The sequence below is a fragment of the Mangifera indica genome, chromosome 20 (assembly GCF_011075055.1).
Source record: "Mangifera indica cultivar Alphonso chromosome 20, CATAS_Mindica_2.1, whole genome shotgun sequence".
In the NCBI taxonomy this organism is placed as follows: domain Eukaryota; kingdom Viridiplantae; phylum Streptophyta; class Magnoliopsida; order Sapindales; family Anacardiaceae; genus Mangifera; species Mangifera indica.
In genome coordinates this window covers 7,119,996-7,140,086 of record NC_058156.1, presented here as the reverse complement: position 1 = coordinate 7,140,086, position 20,091 = coordinate 7,119,996, and the positions used below count along the sequence as shown (strand labels likewise).

At 32.5% G+C, this 20,091-nt stretch overlaps 2 protein-coding genes across 2 annotated transcripts in view; one reads left to right on the top strand and one right to left on the bottom strand.

Annotated features, from left to right (window-relative positions):
- Window positions 1–1,813: 1,813 nt before the first annotated feature.
- On the top strand, window positions 1,814–6,967 carry LOC123204660 (vesicle-associated protein 1-2-like). The gene is made up of 8 exons (XM_044621441.1): window positions 1,814–2,117; window positions 2,218–2,288; window positions 2,599–2,680; window positions 2,770–2,885; window positions 2,971–3,135; window positions 3,244–3,294; window positions 5,801–5,878; window positions 6,593–6,967. Exons 1-8 carry the CDS (start codon window positions 2,066–2,068, stop codon window positions 6,701–6,703), a joined length of 726 nt encoding a protein of 241 aa, XP_044477376.1. The 5' UTR covers window positions 1,814–2,065; the 3' UTR covers window positions 6,704–6,967.
- Window positions 6,968–17,246: 10,279 nt separating this feature from the next.
- LOC123204846 overlaps window positions 17,247–20,091 on the bottom strand; it is a 30,068-nt gene continuing 27,223 nt past the window's right edge. The window contains exon 4 of the mRNA XM_044621650.1: window positions 17,247–19,927. Coding sequence (XP_044477585.1) covers window positions 17,639–19,927 — 2,289 coding nt within the window. The 3' untranslated portion in view covers window positions 17,247–17,638. The remainder of the gene's footprint in view (window positions 19,928–20,091) is intronic.

Here is a 20,091-nt window from a genome sequence, read left to right as displayed (position 1 = left end):
GGGAGACATTATGGTAGAGTACATGAGTATAAAGTTGATATAGACTAAGTCTCTAACTAAATGATTAATACCTATAGCTATGAAAATTATGTTAAAAACATGAGAGAGTTTAGGGTCATTTTATGTTTAGGGTTACTGGGAGTTTTGAACTTGTTGATTTAATGACAATTTTTTTAAGATTAAGTTGACATTTTTTTCTTAATCATAATGTTATTGATATACTTATTTGTATATAAATATATGCATATATATGGATGCAGTATAATATGTCTTAATACTTAGGTTTTCTCTTGAGTGTGACATTTATATGTGTATGTTTCATGATATCTCGAGTATAGTTGAAATATACGGATTTTATTGAAAGTCTCTAGCTTTATTAGAAACGAAGAGATATCTCTTTAATAAAGGTTAAAAAAAATTATAAAGAGGATTAAAAGAGAGATAGTAATATTTGTAATAACTTGATTGGATACAATTCCTATCATACTCCTAAATCATTGATCCGTATTAATTTGGTTATTAGTAATTATGATAATAAATAATCTTTATATTAATAATACCTTGTTTTGTTATCGGTAATCATGTTAACTAAATTGATGATTATAGTGTTATTTATAATTGAACTATTTTGTTTTTTCAAACATAGTGGCAACTTTAAAGTTAAAATATTAGTTATCCGAGAGTAAAAAATTGTTTTATTTTCTTAAAAATAAAAATAAAATAATTAATATTGTCCAAGTGACAAAATGTTAACAAAATTTCTTATGTAGTTTAACATTAATTATAATTTAATAAAATCAAGTAATTGAATAATTTAATAACAATTTTTGAATGAGTTCAATGTGATTAAAAAAATAAGCTTAATGCACTTAAAGATTATAATTTGAGTAGACAATATTAATATAAGTTTGATAGTTTATTAAATCTTTATTAAGAGCTTTAATAATTTACTATATATTGACTAAGCCTTTTCTTTGAAACCCTAAAAGAGTAACCTTACCCATTAACAATAGTAAATTAAGAAGGTTTTGTGGGAGAAAGATCCACACTTCAAGTATTTTTGTAACCCTAAACTAATTTAATTTTGTATATTATATCCTATGCATAGATTATGTGGATTGATCAGTTTTAATTGTTTATACAAATTAAATCTTATAATTGCTTAATATTAAGAGTATGGTTCAAACTTCTCAAATCCTAATCTTAAACTATTAGTGACTACTTATGCATATCAAAAAATTTATGAAAACTCGAAGCTGCAATTTAGGAAAATCTTATTGAGAAAAAGTTATTGATTCTAAAATAAACAAATTCAAACAAATATGGATGAAACATTAATTAAAATAGAGTCATTTTTTTTGTATTTATATGTAATTATTTTTTAATTAAATAGATATAGTGTAAATTATAAAATATTTAAAATATGTTTAGACTTTTTATTTATCCAATAAAGATATAAACTCACTTAATCAAAATATAAAATAGCATATTTAGTTGGCCGACCAATTTATTTGGCCAAACTACTCAATCATAGTCGATTGGCTAACTTACTCGACTAATTTATCTGACTAGGGCTGATCAACCAACCTATTTGATTAATCATAAATCTCAAAATCTTCTTTTTTTAAAGATAAAATCAAACTACAAATTATTATATTTGTATAATAAAAAAATATTTTTTATATATATATAAAATAAAATCAATCACTATCTCAACTAATACAGAAAAAAGCAATTTATATTATTAATAATTAAAAAATATGTTTTACTGCTAATAATTAAATTTAATTTTGCGGAGCGAGTAGCATGCATATATTTGCGCAGGTGATCTGCTTCCATTCTTCTTCGAACCTTTAGCTAATCGTTTGTCTCTCTCTTGCTTAAATCCGTCTAAAACAAAGACAAGATAATTTATTTGTACCTTTCGCTCATTTATTGTTTTCAGGCTCCCTAAGTCTTCGATCTCTCCGCCCAATCTTGTTTTCAAAAACAACTTTTCTCAACATAATAAAACACAGATTCGCTCGCCAACACATCTTTCCAATCAGAAAGTTATTGATTTATAATGAGCACGGGAGAGCTTCTCAGCATCGAGCCTCTGGAGCTCAAGTTTCCACGTATAATTTCATTCTCGATCTGTTTTTCTTTTCTTTTTTTAGGGTTTTGTTTTGTTCTGTTATTTTTTTTTTCATTTTGCTTTTATTTTGTGGTGTTTAGTTGAGCTTAAGAAGCAGATCTCTTGTTCGCTTCAATTGTCCAATAAAACCGATAATTATGTTGCTTTCAAGGTAAGATTTATTCATTTCTCTGTTAATTTTTACCTTGTAAAATACCCTTTGCTTTGTTGCTGGGAAAATGTAAGACATTGGAATTATGAATTGTAAATCTTAAATTTCGCATTTTCCTTAATTGTGCATATATTATTTTGTTTTTGATGAGGTAAATTTATGTTCTTCTTTTGATTAGAAGATCAATTAGCATAAGATCATATATTCAATTTGAAATTAGGTTGAATTTTTCAGTCTTTTTGGAAATTAAATAAATGTTTAAATTAGAATGTAGATTTGGCCTTCTGAACGTTGTATTGATTGTGTACAGGTGAAAACAACCAATCCAAAGAAGTATTGTGTGCGTCCGAATACTGGGATTGTCCTGCCTCGATCCACATGTGATGTTATTGGTGTGCATCTTTCATTTTGTTTATATGTTTATTAGTTTTTGTAATTTCATTCTACAGTGACAATTTGTCACTGTTTGGTTTTGATTTAGTTACTATGCAAGCCCAAAAAGAGGCACCTACTGACCTGCAATGCAAGGATAAGTTCCTTCTTCAGAGTGTAAAAGCAAATGATGGTGCCACTGCCAACGATATTAATGCAGAAATGGTAATTATATTGAGATGATGTTATGCTTATATAATTTGCTGGGTCATACTTTGAAGTTCATCATTCATGTAAGTGGGTTTTGTAGTTCAATAAGGAGGCAGGGCATGTGGTTGAAGAGTGCAAATTGAGAGTGGTTTATGTCTCTCCACCTCAACTGCCATCCCCTGTTCTTGAAGGATCAGAAGAAGGTTCTTCCCCAAGGGGTTCTGGATCGGACAATGGACATGTGAATGGAGCTGAGTTTGTTAATGTGAGTACTTTGGTTGTCTTTTTTATATGTTTATTAAAAAAAAAAAAGAACTTTATTTGCTATTAACTTAAGAAACTAATGTCATGAATTTTTTCGTGTTGAATATAGGCTACCAAAGCATTTAGTGAGCTGCTTGAAACTCATGATAAAACTGTAGAGGTAAAGTTGAAAACTTATTCCATTTGCTTTGCTTTTGCACTTTTTGGTAGATAGCTTTGATAATGAAGGAAATTGTTGGTAAAGTTGAAAACCTATTCCATGTGCTTTCCTTCATCTAAGTTATTCTATTCTATTTTATACTATGTTACCTTAGAATAACTTAGACGAAGGAAAGCACATTGATTAAAAAAAAAGCACTTACCAAAAAAAAAAAAAACATAGTATAAAATAGAATAAGTTTAGACGCCACGCCTAGATCAGAATGAAGGTGCTCTGCCTATTGTAATAGAGCTACTTTGTCAGCAATAATTTGAAATTGATACATGTCTTCTCCTACCAACAATAGCTTGTTTAAATAGGTAAATCTTTTCCCTTACCCAATCCTAAATCATCATTTAAGTATGTCATCCTAACTTCAAGATAACTCTTTCTTAAATTATTCTTTAGCTTTTAATTTAATGGGTAAATCCTTGTTTACCCTTATTCCTTGTTGCTTCTTGATTTGAATACGAGTTTGCTTTATCCGCTACATCTTTCTTCTTTTATAAACCTTAGTGTCTTAGCTTTTCGTGACATTCTATGGTAGGTTGTCATAGTCAAGGGCCTAACAATACCTGCCCCTTTAGCAATAGTCTTGTCTTCATGTTAAAAAAGAAGTACATTGTTGTTGAAAGTCTTGCCTTCCCAAGTAGCCTTCACTGGTGGAAGCCCCTTCCATTAGCCATAGGTGCACAAATTTTGTGAGGACCAGTGCTCTAATATCAATTGGTAGGACCTTAAGTTGTGATAAGCTAATAACATGAAGAGCATTTGTTGAATGATAAGCATAATCAAAAGTTAAAAGGTAGTATAACATAAAATCAAATAACTAGATGCTACCACTGGAACATAGGCACCCCACCTACCATAACAAAGCTGCTCTGTCAACATTATGCTAAAATGAATTTATGTCTTTCCTTACCAACAATAAATTGTTTAAATATGTCAATCTTTTCCCTTATCCGATTTGAAATCCTAGTTTAATTATATAGTCTTATTTACAAGGGAACTCTATTTATTTAGCCTGTAACTTCTAATCTAATGAGTAAATCCTTGGTTGCCTCTATTCTTTGTTCCCGCCTAATTTGAATACGAGCTTATTTTATCTGTTAAGTCCTTATCTTTTTTTTTTTTGGGTAAGTCAGTTAAGTCCTTATCCTTCTTATGTAAACCTTCAGTTCCTTGACTTTCTATGGCCTTCTATGGTAGGCTGTCACCATATGGAGCCTAACAAAACCATATGTTGTTTATCAAGATGGATTCATTGTTGGTAAATGGCTTTATGTAGTACATGACACTGCATTCACCTAAAAGAACACAGATAAAGTCTATGTTTGAGATTAAAGTGCATCTGATTGGGTTTGTTTCTATTGTTTGAAGATTGCTTCTTATAATTGATAGTCTTCATGGCCAAGATGGACATATTATAAATGATGTCAATTTCATTGGCTGTTCTATTAGCAAACTTGTGAATTTCATCTATCATAAAACTTTGTTTGGTGTTTACTATCAGACTGAGTTTTAGTTCGAAGATGTAGCTTAATTAATAACTGAAAGATCAAAGGTCATTTCTTCACTATGGGTCTCTTAACCTTAACATTGATTTATATTGTTTTTGTTAGATTAAGTGCATCAAACTAAGTTTTGGTTCTTCATATGTTATTTTTTTAATGATTTTGAATAACTTATTAAGGTATTTGAACTAGGGAACAATTTTTTGAAAACTGGATTGCATTGGTCGGTCTGATTGGTTCGACCGAAAATCGTGAGCTAATCCGGTTTGGCTATGTTATAAACTTGATTTGAGCTTTGAACTGGATAAACAGTAGTCAAACCGGCCAAACCCATTGGTTCATGGTTTAATCAATGGTTTATCTTGGGCAACTTCTATGTTGAGGTCAACAAAAAAATTTAGGAGCTCTTGGTGTGTTGGGACTCAAACTCAAGACCCAACACATTGGGGGTGTAAGGCATGGACCATTAGGCTAAATATAATTTAGTTATATGATTGTCTTATTTTTTATTTAAAATATTTCAAGGGAAAGATTTTTTTTTTTCGCAAAATTTTGTAGTGTTCAATATTTATTTAAACAGTACACTAGTTTGACCACTGGTTGACCAAGACCGGCCCTATCACTTGGTCAATCTCCAGTCTGGGTCTGAAAACATTGCTAGGGTATTCTGCTTACTCTTATTTAAGTAGCTTAATTACAAACTGAAAAGTTAAAGACCATCTTTTTAACTTGGGTCTGTTATCCTTAATGTTGATTTGTTTTGTCTATAAGAGTAAACAGCAGTAGCAGTTTCCTTTAATCTTTTAATGTTGGGATATTTTTTTTCTTATTGCACACATTTACCTGCTTGCACAGCAAGCTCTTTTAGCACCATGCAATATGCATTTAAACCATGTTATATTAAGGGTTCTTGAATAGTTATATTGCTCCTGACAGTAATTTGTAATTTTCAGGCAAGATCTCTTTTATCAAAACTGACCGAGGAAAAAAATAATGCAATTCAACAAAATAACAAGCTTCGTCAGGAGCTGGTGAGGGGTTCACATCTGATTTCATCTTTGTAAATTAGACTTATTACTTCTTTTTTGTGGTTATGTGTTTACTTGTAAGTTGTAAGTAGATTTGTCAATACCTTCAGATGGAGAAATATGCTTTATATGTGTGCTTTTTGATGGCTTACTACTCTATTGAACATATTTGTACGTTTGAGTTTGCATTGGCAAAACCATGATAATAGGTGAAATGGTGGTACTATGTGATGGAATAAGCATTACTATTTTGTATATTTTGAGGCTGATATCAGCATGAATGAAAATCTGTCAATGGAAAAATGAGTTTGGAATACCAGGAGCATGTTTGAGTTTGAAGATAGCAAAGTTTGATGCCTTGTGTTACTACCCACTATTATAGATATGATAAATTCGAAGCACAAGTGTCAGGCTTCTGGAGTTTTTCTTGATTTTCTTTTTTTGTCCTTTTGTGCTTTCTGGAAATGTTTATTCCCTGTTTTTAGTCTCTCCTTTTATATTGCTATTCAAGGTACAGTTGCTTTTTGGTTCAGTATTTTATTTCTGAGATATCTCTACTCGTGTATTGATGACCCTTACATCTAAGGTGGCTATGTAATCTTGTTCTATTGGGACAGTTTCTAGGAAGTTGCAAGTTTATCTTTTCAATCTTTGTATTGTATTCTTTTCATTGTAATCTCATGAAAATTGCTTATATGATGAGATTAAAATGTGTAGGAACTCCTGAGGCGTGCAGGTAACAAAAACCGAGCTGGCGTATCAATCATGTTTGTTATCTGTGTTGGTTTGCTTGGCATAATTTTGGGGTACGTCTTGAAGAGATCTTAATCAACCGTCCACTGTAGAGTTTTGCCAATATTTTCCTCTAGATTCCCTTTTGTCCTTAGTCCAAGAAGACGATGAATGGGAAGAAAAGAAAAAACTACTGAGCAGACTGGTGTTTTTGCTAGTTGTTTAACTTTGTTGATTTATGGAACTTGTTTAGGCCGGGTCTGTAATTTCTGAAAATTTAGTGTATTATGCGGTGAGTCAAGCTTATGTTAACATGCATTCTTTTGTAACTTAAAAGAAGATTTTTTTTTTTGTGGTGCAGCCCAACAGATTCCGATATTTAAAATACCGGTTAAATCTACAGTTTGGTTTGCTGGAAAGAGGTGGAGATTATTTATCACTTCGGGTTTTTACTATCTTTAGGTATTGATACCCTTAAGGAAATGGAGTTTAGACATTGGCTGCCAAACTGTGCAAAGTTTATCTGACGCAAAAAATTGAATTTAAGTTGAGTTTTTTAACTCTAATCTTAATTTGAGCTATATTTGGGTCAATCTAAAAGTAAATATTAGACCGGGTTTGGGTTGATAAAGTATGACCTAAACCAATCAAAATGTTTTTTATATGATCAAAACTCAAGCACGACCTAAGTCTGAAATCAATTTATTTGACTTTGGGGAGAAATCCCAAATTCGATAACCCTAAAATTGGTGTTTTGAAAACTGAATTAAACCGGTTGATTTAACTAGTGAATCAGTTTGTAATCTGATTCGATTTTCATGTAATTGTTGACTAATTAAAAAATCGGTCAAACTCGATTAAAACCGACCTAAAAACTTTAATATATGAGAATTTTTAAACATATTTGGTTCTAAATATAAAAGAATTTGTACTATTAAAATTTAAAGTTAATGGTGCGAAATGGTTCCCTTTATTGAGTAATTCATCAACTGTGGGAATTGAAAAATGGTGTGGAATGGTTATCTGATTCAAGGTGTGATAATCAACACAAAAATGTCAAGTGTCGTATTTCTTTTTTACAAGCAACACCGGAGATACGCAGGGGCTTTTGCTTGGGCAAATTACTCATGTAACAAGCATTTCTTGAACAAGTCTTTCAGTCTCAGCCTTTTGAAAATGAGGATAATGATATGAGCGAACATAGATGGGGTTGTCATTTGGTTGGAGGTGAATGTGATGGTTTACATCACTAACTTGTGGTAAATGTGTAAGGGTGTCAAAAACTGATTTGTAGGTGGTGAAAATAGATTGGACCTCAATTGGTAAGTCAAAAGCTATAACAAAGGATGACACGTCTAGAGAATTTAAGGTAATTAATTGATAGCAAGAAGTTATTGAATGTGAAATAGTAAAACGCCTTAATTGATTGAATTGAATTGGTGTGGTGGTGATAGTAGGATCTCCTTGAAAGATGATTTTTTGGTTTTCCCACATGAATTCTATTGTGAGGTCTTTAAAGTTATTGGTCACTGAACCAAGCAATTCCAACCATTGGACTCCAAGAACAAGATCAGCACTTTGTAGAGGTATCACATAGAAATCAATGTAGAAGGGTTGATTTTGAATTTTCACTTGCAATTGATGGCAACAAGAAGAACAAGTCAAAGAGGCATTGTTTCCTACCATGACTTTAAAAGGCTTTGAAAGAGCATTGGGTAGTTCCAAATGGTGAACTTAGGGCTAGATCCGAGCCGAGCTCGAGCTGGCTCGAGTTGGTTTGGTAGATTTTTTTTTAAAAATTTTTTATACAAAACGGCGTCGTTTTAATTAATATATATTAAAAAGGACGTCGTTTTGATAAGATAAAACGAGTCGAGCCGAGCCGAAACGAGTTGAGCTCGAGCCCAGCTCGAGTTGGCTGCCAGCCGAGCTCGGCTCAGCTCGAATCCAGCCCAAAGTGAACTAGCTATTCCTAGATAAAGTTGTGAGTAGAACCTGTGTCAATCAAAACTTGGACATTAGAGCTATTAAGTTGACCAAAGAGGCGAAAAGTCGTAACCTGTTGGAGAGATCCATAAAGATCTTCCAAAGATAATGGTTGTTAAGCTACAATGTTTGTCCACATTGTTGTCATCTATAAATATGCCCTCAATGAAAGTTTTTGTTATAATTAGAACAAAAACCTTTCTCACAACGTTCCATCATCTTTATTGGTGATAGTCGTTCAATTGGCATAAAAGAAGGTTAGCTATTATTAGAGGCAACAGTTGATGGGCCATGTGGTGTTTGTAAGAGTGGGGGTGGTTTAGTGGGTGCTGGTAGGGGAAGGTGTATACTTGAAAGATGAAGGTTGTCATCATTTACTTTATCTTCCATGAGTTTAGCAAGATTAATAGTCTGGATGAAGTTGGTGGGTTGGAGAGCTTAGACCTTTCATTGAATATCGGTTCAAAGACTAGATTCAAATATACTTTGGAAAGCTTGATTTTGAACACTAGTGATTTGATTTGACAAGGCTTCAAACAGAGATTGAAAATCAATAACTATGGATGTTTGCTTCAACTTAGAAAGTTCACCTTGTAAATCACGGTATTTTGACTGTCCAAAATGAACTATTAAGGTGTGTAAAAACTAGGAACAAAAGCAAAACTGGTTATTGCCCTTCTTCAACTAAAACCAATTTAATGCAATATTATACATATGAAAGGAAGAGATGGTTAATCGTTGAGCTTACGAAGTGTTGTGGTAATCAAAAAATTCTTGGGCCTTAAATATCTAACCATGAAGGCAGTGCCATCAAAGTATGGGATGTCTAAGCGTATGGGTTTGAGTTGGAATCCAATGTTAGTAGGCTCGACAGAAACAACTTTAGAGGGGTCTTCACAATTCGCTGAGGTCTTTCCATGAAGATAGACATGGGGTGTGCCTTGTTGCTCCAAATAAGTTTTAAGAGAATGAAGTTTCATGGTTATCTCCTCTAGAATGTTATTTATATTAGAGAACAGAGTGTTGATATGCTTTTCATGATTGGTGAGTTAAGTCATGCATTCCTCCTGCATTTTGTGATTTGAGCATGTCGCTTCATCCATGAGTTTGTTAAAGGGGCAAAACAACTAAAGCACTAAATAGTAGTAGTAAAAAAATAAAGAGCAAATAGTGGAGTAAATAAAATAGAGAGTTAGTGCAATTTGAGGATGCACTCAACTCCAAAACAAGGAAAGAAAATGAGCTAAAAATTCTCTTTCCTTCCATTCATTTTATTCGCATTCCAAGTATAGAAAGTGTGACAATTATAATCTCATAATTTGGTTAAATAAAAAGACAAAGTAGTCCTCGCATAGTAACCAATTCTCTCATGTTTCATTCACATATTTTGTACAGCTAATTAATTCTATTATCTTTGTTGTATAACCTTTTTATCATGCTCTAGTGATCCTGTTTCCTGAATATTATCTTGTGGTGTACCAAAAGGAGTAAGTTAAGATACTATCCCATTTTCTTTCAGGTATTCTCTGAATTTAGCACTCAACTATTCACCTCCTCGATCAGTTTGGAGGATTTTAATCTATTTCCTAAGTTGCTTTTCTACTTTGTCCTTGAATTCTTTAAATTTATCAAAGCATTCAAACTTGTGTTTTATCAAAAACACGTAGCCATATCTACTGATGTTTTCAATAAATGGGAAGAAGTAGGTTTTCCCATATCTGATATGCACTATCATAGGCCTACATATATCATTGTGTATGATCTCTAACAGTTCAATCACCCTTTTCACTATGTCCAGTAAAAAGTGTTTTGGCTATCTTACCTAATAGGCATGATTCCCATTCATCGTATGACTAAAAGTTAAATGATTGCAAGACCTTTTGTTCAAGAAGTCTTGCTATACATTTTGGTCTTATGCAGCCTAGTCTGCAATACCATAAATATGTGGTATTTAGATCATTCGATTATAATCGTTTATTATTTTACACAATGACAATTTCATTATTCAGTTTTAGAATGTATAAACCATTATGCAATTCAGTTATTCCATAAAGAATATTATTTAAGCTGATGGTTATAATACCACTAACAATTGAAAATAAATATCTTTCTTTGTCTAAAACAGACACAAAAACTAAGTTTCTAAAAACAGAAAAAAAACATAATAATAATTTCTTAATTCTAAAACTACCCTAATAGGCAACCTAAGATAATAAATTCCTATGTCTAATGCAGCAACGTGTGCTCTATTTTAAACACGTAGGTTAACCCTTCATTTGACAAGCAATCTACTTTGTCGTAGTCATTGCATATCAGAATAAATATGAGAACCACACCCTGTGTCTACAACGTAAGATGAACAAGAAGAATAGTTTACTTTAATGACAAACATACTTTAAGTAAAGGTTTCAGCTACCTTTTTTTTTTGGTTTTCTAGAAAAGCCTTGTAATATCTCCTCTAATGACTTGCCTTGTCAGAATAAAAGTAGACAACTTTTCTTTTCCCTATATCACTTATAGGTTGAGTAGTAGTATCAGGTTGTTTCTTCGCTTTGGGTTTGGGCTTAACTTTGGCCTTAACTTTTAGTGCTTGGGCTTCAATTGCAAACACATTAGTCAAAATTCCCTTTTGTACTTCTTGTTAGCAGTCTTAAACATATATAACAACTCCTTTCTCTTTTTCATTTATGTTAAAATTCATGATGAAATTAGCCCACATTTTAGGAAGAGATTTCAACACCAAGTCAATGGCAAGCTCATTGTCCATGATAAAGCCCAAGCACACCAACTGTTTAATGTAGCCAATCATTTTGCCACATGATAGCCAACTTGTCCTCCCTCAGAGAGTTTGCAATCAAATAACACACTTGACACCTCATATCATTCAACCTTCGCATAAGTGTCATATAACTCTCGAAGGTGTGCAAGTATGGATTACACATCCATTTCTTTATGTTGTTTTTGAAGCTTAGGTAACATGAAAGTCAACATGAGGCATTGTACTTGTCTGCCAAGCCTGTGAATATGAAATGTCAATTTTATACTGGTCAGCAATGTCCATAATTATTTTCTTAGGCCGATAAATTCGATCAATCAACATAAACTTTGACCTCATTAATTGACCTAAAGTTCGGGCCCTAGCTTGTCTATGATGTGGCATGATTTGATCAACTGAACATGTGTGGATATGATTCATTTGGTTGATTTGAAACACTTCACCGACTTTGGACTTGCTTGCATGTATATACCACTCACAATTTTCAACCTTGCACTTAATATCCCATCGCGCCTTGTTAGACTTCTTTACCATGAATTGAAATCTTTTCAGTAAGGCAAATTGCTTCACAACATCTTTCAATTGTACTTTATTATGGAAAATATCACAAACCTTTACACTATTCTCCTCTCGGATCAATCTAGTACCAACTGTGAAGGAAAATCAAGAAGCCACCTAAATGGATCAGTAGGGACATTGTTAAAAAATGGCCCAGAATAATTTCCACCACTTGAAATAGAATTTTCAAGCTGCAAACAAACTATCCATACCCTCGGTAACATGTGGCATATACCCAGACTCTACCTCTTTAGAAAGAATATCAGACATATCATTTACATCAAAGTCACCCTAGTCGGGAACCCTATCATTCTCTCCATAAGCCTATGAATTTGCAATGTACAATGGGTTATTACTGAAATCAATCAAGTTTTTCAAATCATATTCTTTTTTCACCCCACTAATTTCTTCTTCTTCTTCATCTTCATCTTCTTCCTTCTGTTCTTCAATTGGGGTACATGTAACAAAAACAAGAATACATTCCTGTAAGTATTGAGACATATCTATAAGACCCTGAACATCTTCATCATTTTGGATCTGTATGGGGCAGACGAGCTTAATTTTTCTTGACTTTATTGATAGTTGAAGATAGTTTTTCATTGGATCAATACCGCAAGACTTCTTCAAAAGCTGAATAAATCTCTCAAATGTTGTTCCATAAGGAATTTTAATCAATTGTTTGGATCCTCCAACATATTTCATTGTGTTGTCGCTACCTTGAATCTATTCTCTTTGGTAACGAACCGATGTATAACTATCAATTTTAATTATCAATCCTGTAATGACAAGTTTTTGGAAAAACTTATTCATTTATAATAAAAAATCTGTAATAACTATGTAAAACAGTCTTATAATTATTAATATAAAAAACCCCTCATATTTTTTTAATATTTCATTTAATCCCCTATAATTATTTAACAATTTATGTAACACCCTCGTATGTTGTCTTGTATCAAAATGTATCTATTTATTCTTAACATTCCATTTAAAACGTTTTTATAATGTTTAATATCAAAATACCTCTTATATTTTTTTAATATTTCATTTAACCCTCTATAATTATCTAATATTTTATTTAACACCCTTGCATAATATCTTGTATTAAAATGTATCTATCTATTCTTAATATTTAATTAAAAATGGTCTTACAATGTTTAATATCAAAATACCCCCTATAATTATCTAACAATTTATTTAACAACCTTGTATGTTACCTTGTATCAAAATATATCTATCTATTCTTAACATTTCATTTAAAACGTTCTTACAATGTTTAATATCAAAATATCCCTCATACTTATATAATATTTTATTTAATACCCTCGTATGTTTCCTATTATCAAAATAAATCTATTCATTCTTAACATGTTATTTAAATATTTCATATATTATGTAATATCAAAATACTTCCATGGATTTCTTAACATTTAATTTAACCCCTATAATTCTCTAACATTTCATTTAACACCATTTTATATTGTCTTGTATCAAAATACATCTATCTATTCTTAACCTATTATTTAAATCCTTCATGTATTATGTAATATCAAAATACCTCCTATATTTTTTTAATATTTTTTTACCCCCCATAATTACCTAACATTGTATTTAACACCTTTGTATGTTGTCTCATATCAAAATACATCTATATATTCCTAAAATTTCATTTATAATGCTCTTACAATATTTAATATCAAAATGTCCCTCATATTTTTATAACATTTCATTTGACCCCTCATAATTATCTAACACTTCATTTAACACCCTTGTATGTTATCTTGTATCAAAATATACCTATCCATTCTTAACATGTTATTTAAATCCTTTATATATTGTATAATATCAAAATACCCCCCATATTTCTCTAACATTGCATTTAACCCCTATATTATTATCTAACATTCAAGTACCCCTTTACATAACATATAAACTAGATTTAACAAATAAAATTAAGTTTTTAAGTTAAGATTCGTATAAATACATTTTTTTCACGAATAACCTTTTTTCGATTCGAATTCAGAAATATGAACTTCTTTCATTCGTACGAACCCGTACTAATTGATATTGGATAAAAATGAGAATGAAAGTGAGTGTTTAAGTGATATGAGAAGTGTGTGTAATAAGAGTGAGTGAGAAGGTTTATATAGATGTGGGGAAGGGTAATTTTGGTATTTTAAAAAAAGTTTAGGGCATTTTTGCTTAAGAATAGAAAAATTGGACATTTTTGCTTAAGAATAGGAAAATTAGGCATTTTTGCTTAATAGAGGGGTAAAAAAGGCATTTAATATAATTTCCCTATTTTAATACATATATTAAGTAGGAACATCTTAATTGTACATAATTAATAGTTTATTTTAAATCTCTAACCAGAAGTGTTAATGGGTCAGGCCAGTTTCGGCTCGACCCAAAGGGCTAATGGGATAGGCTAAGCCCAAGGCCATACAATAACAGGCTTTCAGGCCAGACTGACCTATTAATATGTGAAAGCCCAAGGCTCGACCTCATATATATAGGATCGGGCCGCGCTAGGCCTTAATTGGGTTTGGTCAGACCGTAAATGGGCCGGCCTGGTCCATTTAAAAGAATTTAAAAAAAAAATTTAATGAAAATTTTTCAATATAAATTTTTTTTAATTATTAAAACCGAGAATAATACCTCAAACATTTTATTTATAATCTTTTATTTGTGATGAAAGAATATTGCAGTTAAATAATAAAAAATATTATAAGTTTATATTATAATACAAATAAATTAATTTATATACTGTATAAATTACAAATATAAATAAAATATATATATTATACTATTTATCTATTCATTTTTAACATCCAAATCTCTGAATTCTTTTGACATTAAATTCATTTATAATATTTTGTAATGATAAAATTGAAATAAAAATAAAATTATAATCACAAAGAACTATTATTTGTGAATTCAAATATTTTCTAAAGAGAGTTGATGATAGGAAATGTGATTAAAAATATAATAAAAAAATTTAAATTGAAAGAAATTAAAATTACAGAATGGTTGAATTGGTTTATCTAGAAAAAAAAAATAAATATAAAAATTTTAAAAAATAAATAAAGGTAAAGGCTTCTGCTTGTGGCAGAAGCCGTTGCCCTTGATATATATATATTTTTAATTTTCATTTTTATAAATAATAATGTGCAAGTCAAATTGGCCTATAGATTTAATATGAAAACCCATAATCCGACTTGAAAGACATATAAACTAGGTCTAACTTGCTACAATATCTAATCAAATTTTATCAGATTAAGCTTTAAATTTGTATTTCAGACCAGACCTTCATTTACCCTGACCTAATTGACATGCCTATCTCAAACGCTTATCAAGGTTGTTTGTAGGGATTTTTATAGAGTTTGTTTTCAACGAAACAGATGTTTGGTAGGATTTTTTTTATTTCAATAATATAATTTAAAAAAAAATAGAAACTGTGGTTAATCTTTGTCGCCGTCCATACCCAGCATGTTCTTGTGAATATAATAAAAAGTATATGTTTAATTAAGTAATGGCCTAAACTGTTACCATTAATTTCACATTTATTTTCATAAACATGGAAGTAGAGAATTGAGGCCATGTGGGTAGACTAATAAGTAATCATAAAATTTGCAAATTCAATGTATTTTAAGACAAGCATTGGTAAATAAATAAAGAGCAATATTATGTGTACCCACTTTGGATACACAAATATATACACACTCATATGTATCATCATATGATCGGTTATTGTTTTATTCTTAATTCAAAATCATCCAATCACATAATGACACATATAAATGTGTATACATTTGTGTACCCAAAATGGATACACATAATTTTATTGATAAATAAATGGGTTGAAAAAGCAAAAGAAGGAAAATTTTGAGACATAATCAAGCTAACCATGTTAATGGAGCTGCAAGAGACTTGCAAAACTACCCAATCTTAGGTGTCCTTTCATTCTTTGTCTTCCATGGTTGCAATAAACACTTTCAAATTGTCTTATATTATATAAACTATGGCCAATTCTAGATCTAGACATTTCCAATAACTTTCATGTCAGTGTTGTGTCTATTTTGAATATACAAATAAGTATCTATTTATGTATGTAATCATATGATTATATGTTACTTTATTCTTAATTCAAAATCATCCAATCATATAATAACACACATTCAGTATATACCCATTTGTGTATTTAAAGTGGATACGCATAATTTTATTATAAGAACATACTCTAATACCACGACCTTTGAAGTGTGTGAGATTCAGAAGAGAAAAAATTCACTCTAGATGCAGCTTCCCTTTAATATTACTTATCTGTAACAATAAAATCAACTTGAACTTGCATCATTAACCGAAAACCTGTAAACAAAGCATTATGCATCTATGGAAAAAGCCCTGATTAGCATAGTAAGCACTTAACAAATCCTTGAATGAATATCTCAAAATCATTACGACATAGTTATGTTTGCCATTTTGGAATTTCTGTTACTGCAGCTGTATGCAACAGCAATATCAGATATCTAGCTGCTTGTAACAAGCAAGTCACTTTCATCCTAAAATAGAACAAAAGTTGCTGGACCTACTACTCTAATCAAATGAGCCTGAGTAACATACAAGAAACTACACACCTACTTAGAAAATGATTGTTATAGTAACACTGCAATTTAATTCAACTTGAGGGCACCACAAGGAGCAACAAGTCCAAAAAGAAAACATGCTTAAGATGTAAGAAATGACAAGATAACTTATGCATGAAACATGCTTGAGGTTAGAACAAAAAAGATTTTATCAAATCAACCACAATTAGTTGGACAGCAAACAATATGGCAAAGTAGAGCTTAAATGTCACTCTTTCCTCAGAAAACTATAAGAAACATTTTGATACCATATTTACAGACAAGAGAATCAGAAACAGAAGAGCATACCTTAACTTAAGTTTGATCTGATTTGGTGCGGATTACAAAAACTAATTCAAAACTCAGCTGTCCCTAAAAATTATTACAATTTTCTAGATGATGTTGAAACAAAGAGAAACCTTCAAACTCCGAATTATTCTGAAAAATGGCTCTCTGCCCAGTGAATGTACCTCTACAGCACATAACTGATTACACTTGACACTACTGTAACTTTCACAAGTTGAGATACTAGCCAACATTTTAGGTTTCGAAAAGAAGAATTTCGTCTCCAATGGTAAGAAAAACTAATTTTTAAATAGACAAAGAACACACATCATGTTAAACAATTCCACCAGAATATATAGAAACCAGAATTGCAAATGGAATAAGCATAAAGAACAAAAAGATCAAGAAAACATAAACTGAAAACCTGGTAAGTTCTATTCATTGATAGTTCTTATTTGTAGTCCATATACAATAAACTAACATCCCCTTACCAGAAGAAAATGCAGCTTCTCATACTGAAAACATCAAAATATTATGGCAATATATTCATGTCCAAAACAAGACTACTAAGATTTTCCAGTTTATGTAAAACTGGAAGCTCAAGTCTCTTCCATAGACTAGATAGACAACAAAAAGAGGAAACTCACAAGCAAAAGAATTCACAAGGATTAAACCATGAATGATGTACCAATAACACAGTTAAATATTTTTATTCACTTAATATTTGAAGGAGAGCAAGTTGGAACCTCTTTGTAGATTGTGATTAGCTTAAAAAAATCCCCTCGTTTGCAAAACGTTTGCTCCTCAGCACCTCCAAGCTGATGCTGAGATCAGCTCTCTGCATTGCCAAAAAAGCACAAGTGATGCCTGGCGCTTCTCAACATGAAAACCCCTAACTGGAGTCCTCTTCACTAGACATTCTGCTTGTGTTTCAGTGAAGTTACTGAATGTGACAGGGGAATATCCAGCCGAGGCAAAGAGTGTTTTCCACAGAGGCATTCTGTCTAGGACTCGGATCCACCCCAAAACAGAACTTTCAATCCTTGGTTGCAGAAGAAACTTCTCGATCATGTTCATGACATCAGAATTAACATGAACGGAATCTAGTGATTCCAATAGGTTTATGTATGACTGGAGGGCATGAAGAATATAATCTGGAAATGATAGGTCATTTCTTTCATATCCTCTATCTGATGACACCACAATTTTCGGTGAAAGCTGCTTCACAAAGTGAATGAGAGAGGGTGATACATATGGTTGATTTGAATATGACCAAACAGGAAAATTAACTGCGACTGCCTCATTTTCATTTGATTGAAAAATAGGCTGTGTATAAGAGGTTTGATCCAAAGAATCAAAGTTAACCACATCAAGCTCAAAACTAATACCAATTTCATTAGCAAACTGTGTCAGATTGTCACGCATAAGCCCAAGCTCAACAGGATGGTGAGTGGAAGGAGAAGCAAAAGCAGTTATTTTCAATGAAGGAGAAGTCCTATTACCCCTAATTGGAAGCTCCTGCATAAATGAAGCCCACTGAGCACCGAAGCCAATATCAAAGTCCACAATGTGGATTCTATCAGCATCATCAAGAGCCTCTAGCAGAGCCTGGTTGCAAGTAAAGTTGACAAACTGAATAATAGGAGACACTTCAGAAAACACCTTATAAGCTTCCATTTTAAAAACAACATCAAAAAGGGTTGGCGTACGTGGTGGAGGGGCTTGGTTTTTGATGAGAAGCAGCAACTGCAGAGCCTCTTTGAAGTAGAACGCAGCCCTTTGAAAGGGCTTACCTGCAGGAGAGAGCTGGTGATTGAGCCGCGCCAATATCCCTTGCGCGTGTGAGAAACTCCCAGTCCCTACCAACTCTGCAACTTTATAGAGCTGGTCGAGCGAAACATGTTGTTGACGAATCATTTCCTCACTCTCTGGTCCTAAAACCTTTGCCTTTTTTGTGACCATCAAAGGCTTTTGATGAAGATGAGGAGGAAGAAACTGCACATTTTGAGGAAAACCCACCTGCTTCTGGTGCTGTTGCTGTTGTTGGTTTCTTAGAAACAACTCACGGGCTGGATCAGACAAGGGTGGTTTGAGCACATGATGCGGGGAAAGGTCTAAACTTGTTGCTCCAGAGTTGTGGCGCTTTGGTTGTGGTTGAAGCAGCTGGTGATCTTGCTGTTGAGGAGTATAAGTTGCAGGCGACAAAAAGTTTGGATTTTGTTGAGAGTGCACCTGTTGGTCTTGGTGGTTCATTAATATTTGAGGATTGAGGATCTGTAGATTTTTTTCTGGGGTTTCAAAGTGTTGAGACAGAGAACGTTGGTAAATCACACCAGGAGGCAAAGAAACTGGACCAACAACAGGCATATTGCTGTTACCTGTTGAACAAAAATTTGCATTTGACATATTATTAGAATTGTTGCTTTGCAAAATAACCGCCTTGTGCTTAACCAACCCAGAAGAAGCAGCAGCAATCTTTCCGTTCTCATTTTTATTGTTGTTTGACACAAACCCAGAGCAAGAAAAAGCACCTGAATTAATGACATTAACATTACCAGAGACAAGACCACCGCCTATCGACTCAAAATTTGAACCTTGATCAATAATCCCCATATTACAACCAGTATTGCCATCAAAATCAGCACGAGGGTTATGACCATTCCCGCCACTGTGCAACAGCTGCTTTAGTCCAAATGACGCGTCGTCCACATCCCCAGCGATCCATCTCAATATAGACTGTTCTTCACTCGCTTCGGATAACATGCTATCCCAATCTTCCAAACCAAGACCGCATCTTTCACCTCCAGTGTTAATCAGCTCCAACTCGTTTGGCATCTGTTGTAACTCAGTTGCCCACTCGTCCTTTTTTTCATTATTTACCAAAGGAGCCACCGGTTCTTGTGGGATACCAGTTGTGCTATCAGTGGTGGTGGTGATGGTGATGGTAGTGTTGAGAGAGGATGAAAGAGTGGAAGCTGAAGTGGGTGGACTTTGGCTTCTTCTCATATGAAGAGCAGAAGTTGGTTCGTTGTTGCTACAGGAGAAAAAGCTACTTTTGTTGCTAACCACTTCTTGTTGTTGTTTCTTTTTCCGCTAGTCTGGAGAGCAAATCGAAGTGAAATCTTGGATTTCAAACGCCACTTTTTCTTGTAAATGAAAGGGTATGGATATACTCTCATAATATTTACTATTTCGCTAAAGAAAAGTTAGAAAGAAATCTGTTGCGAAGAATCAAGAAAAGACCAACAATTTGAATA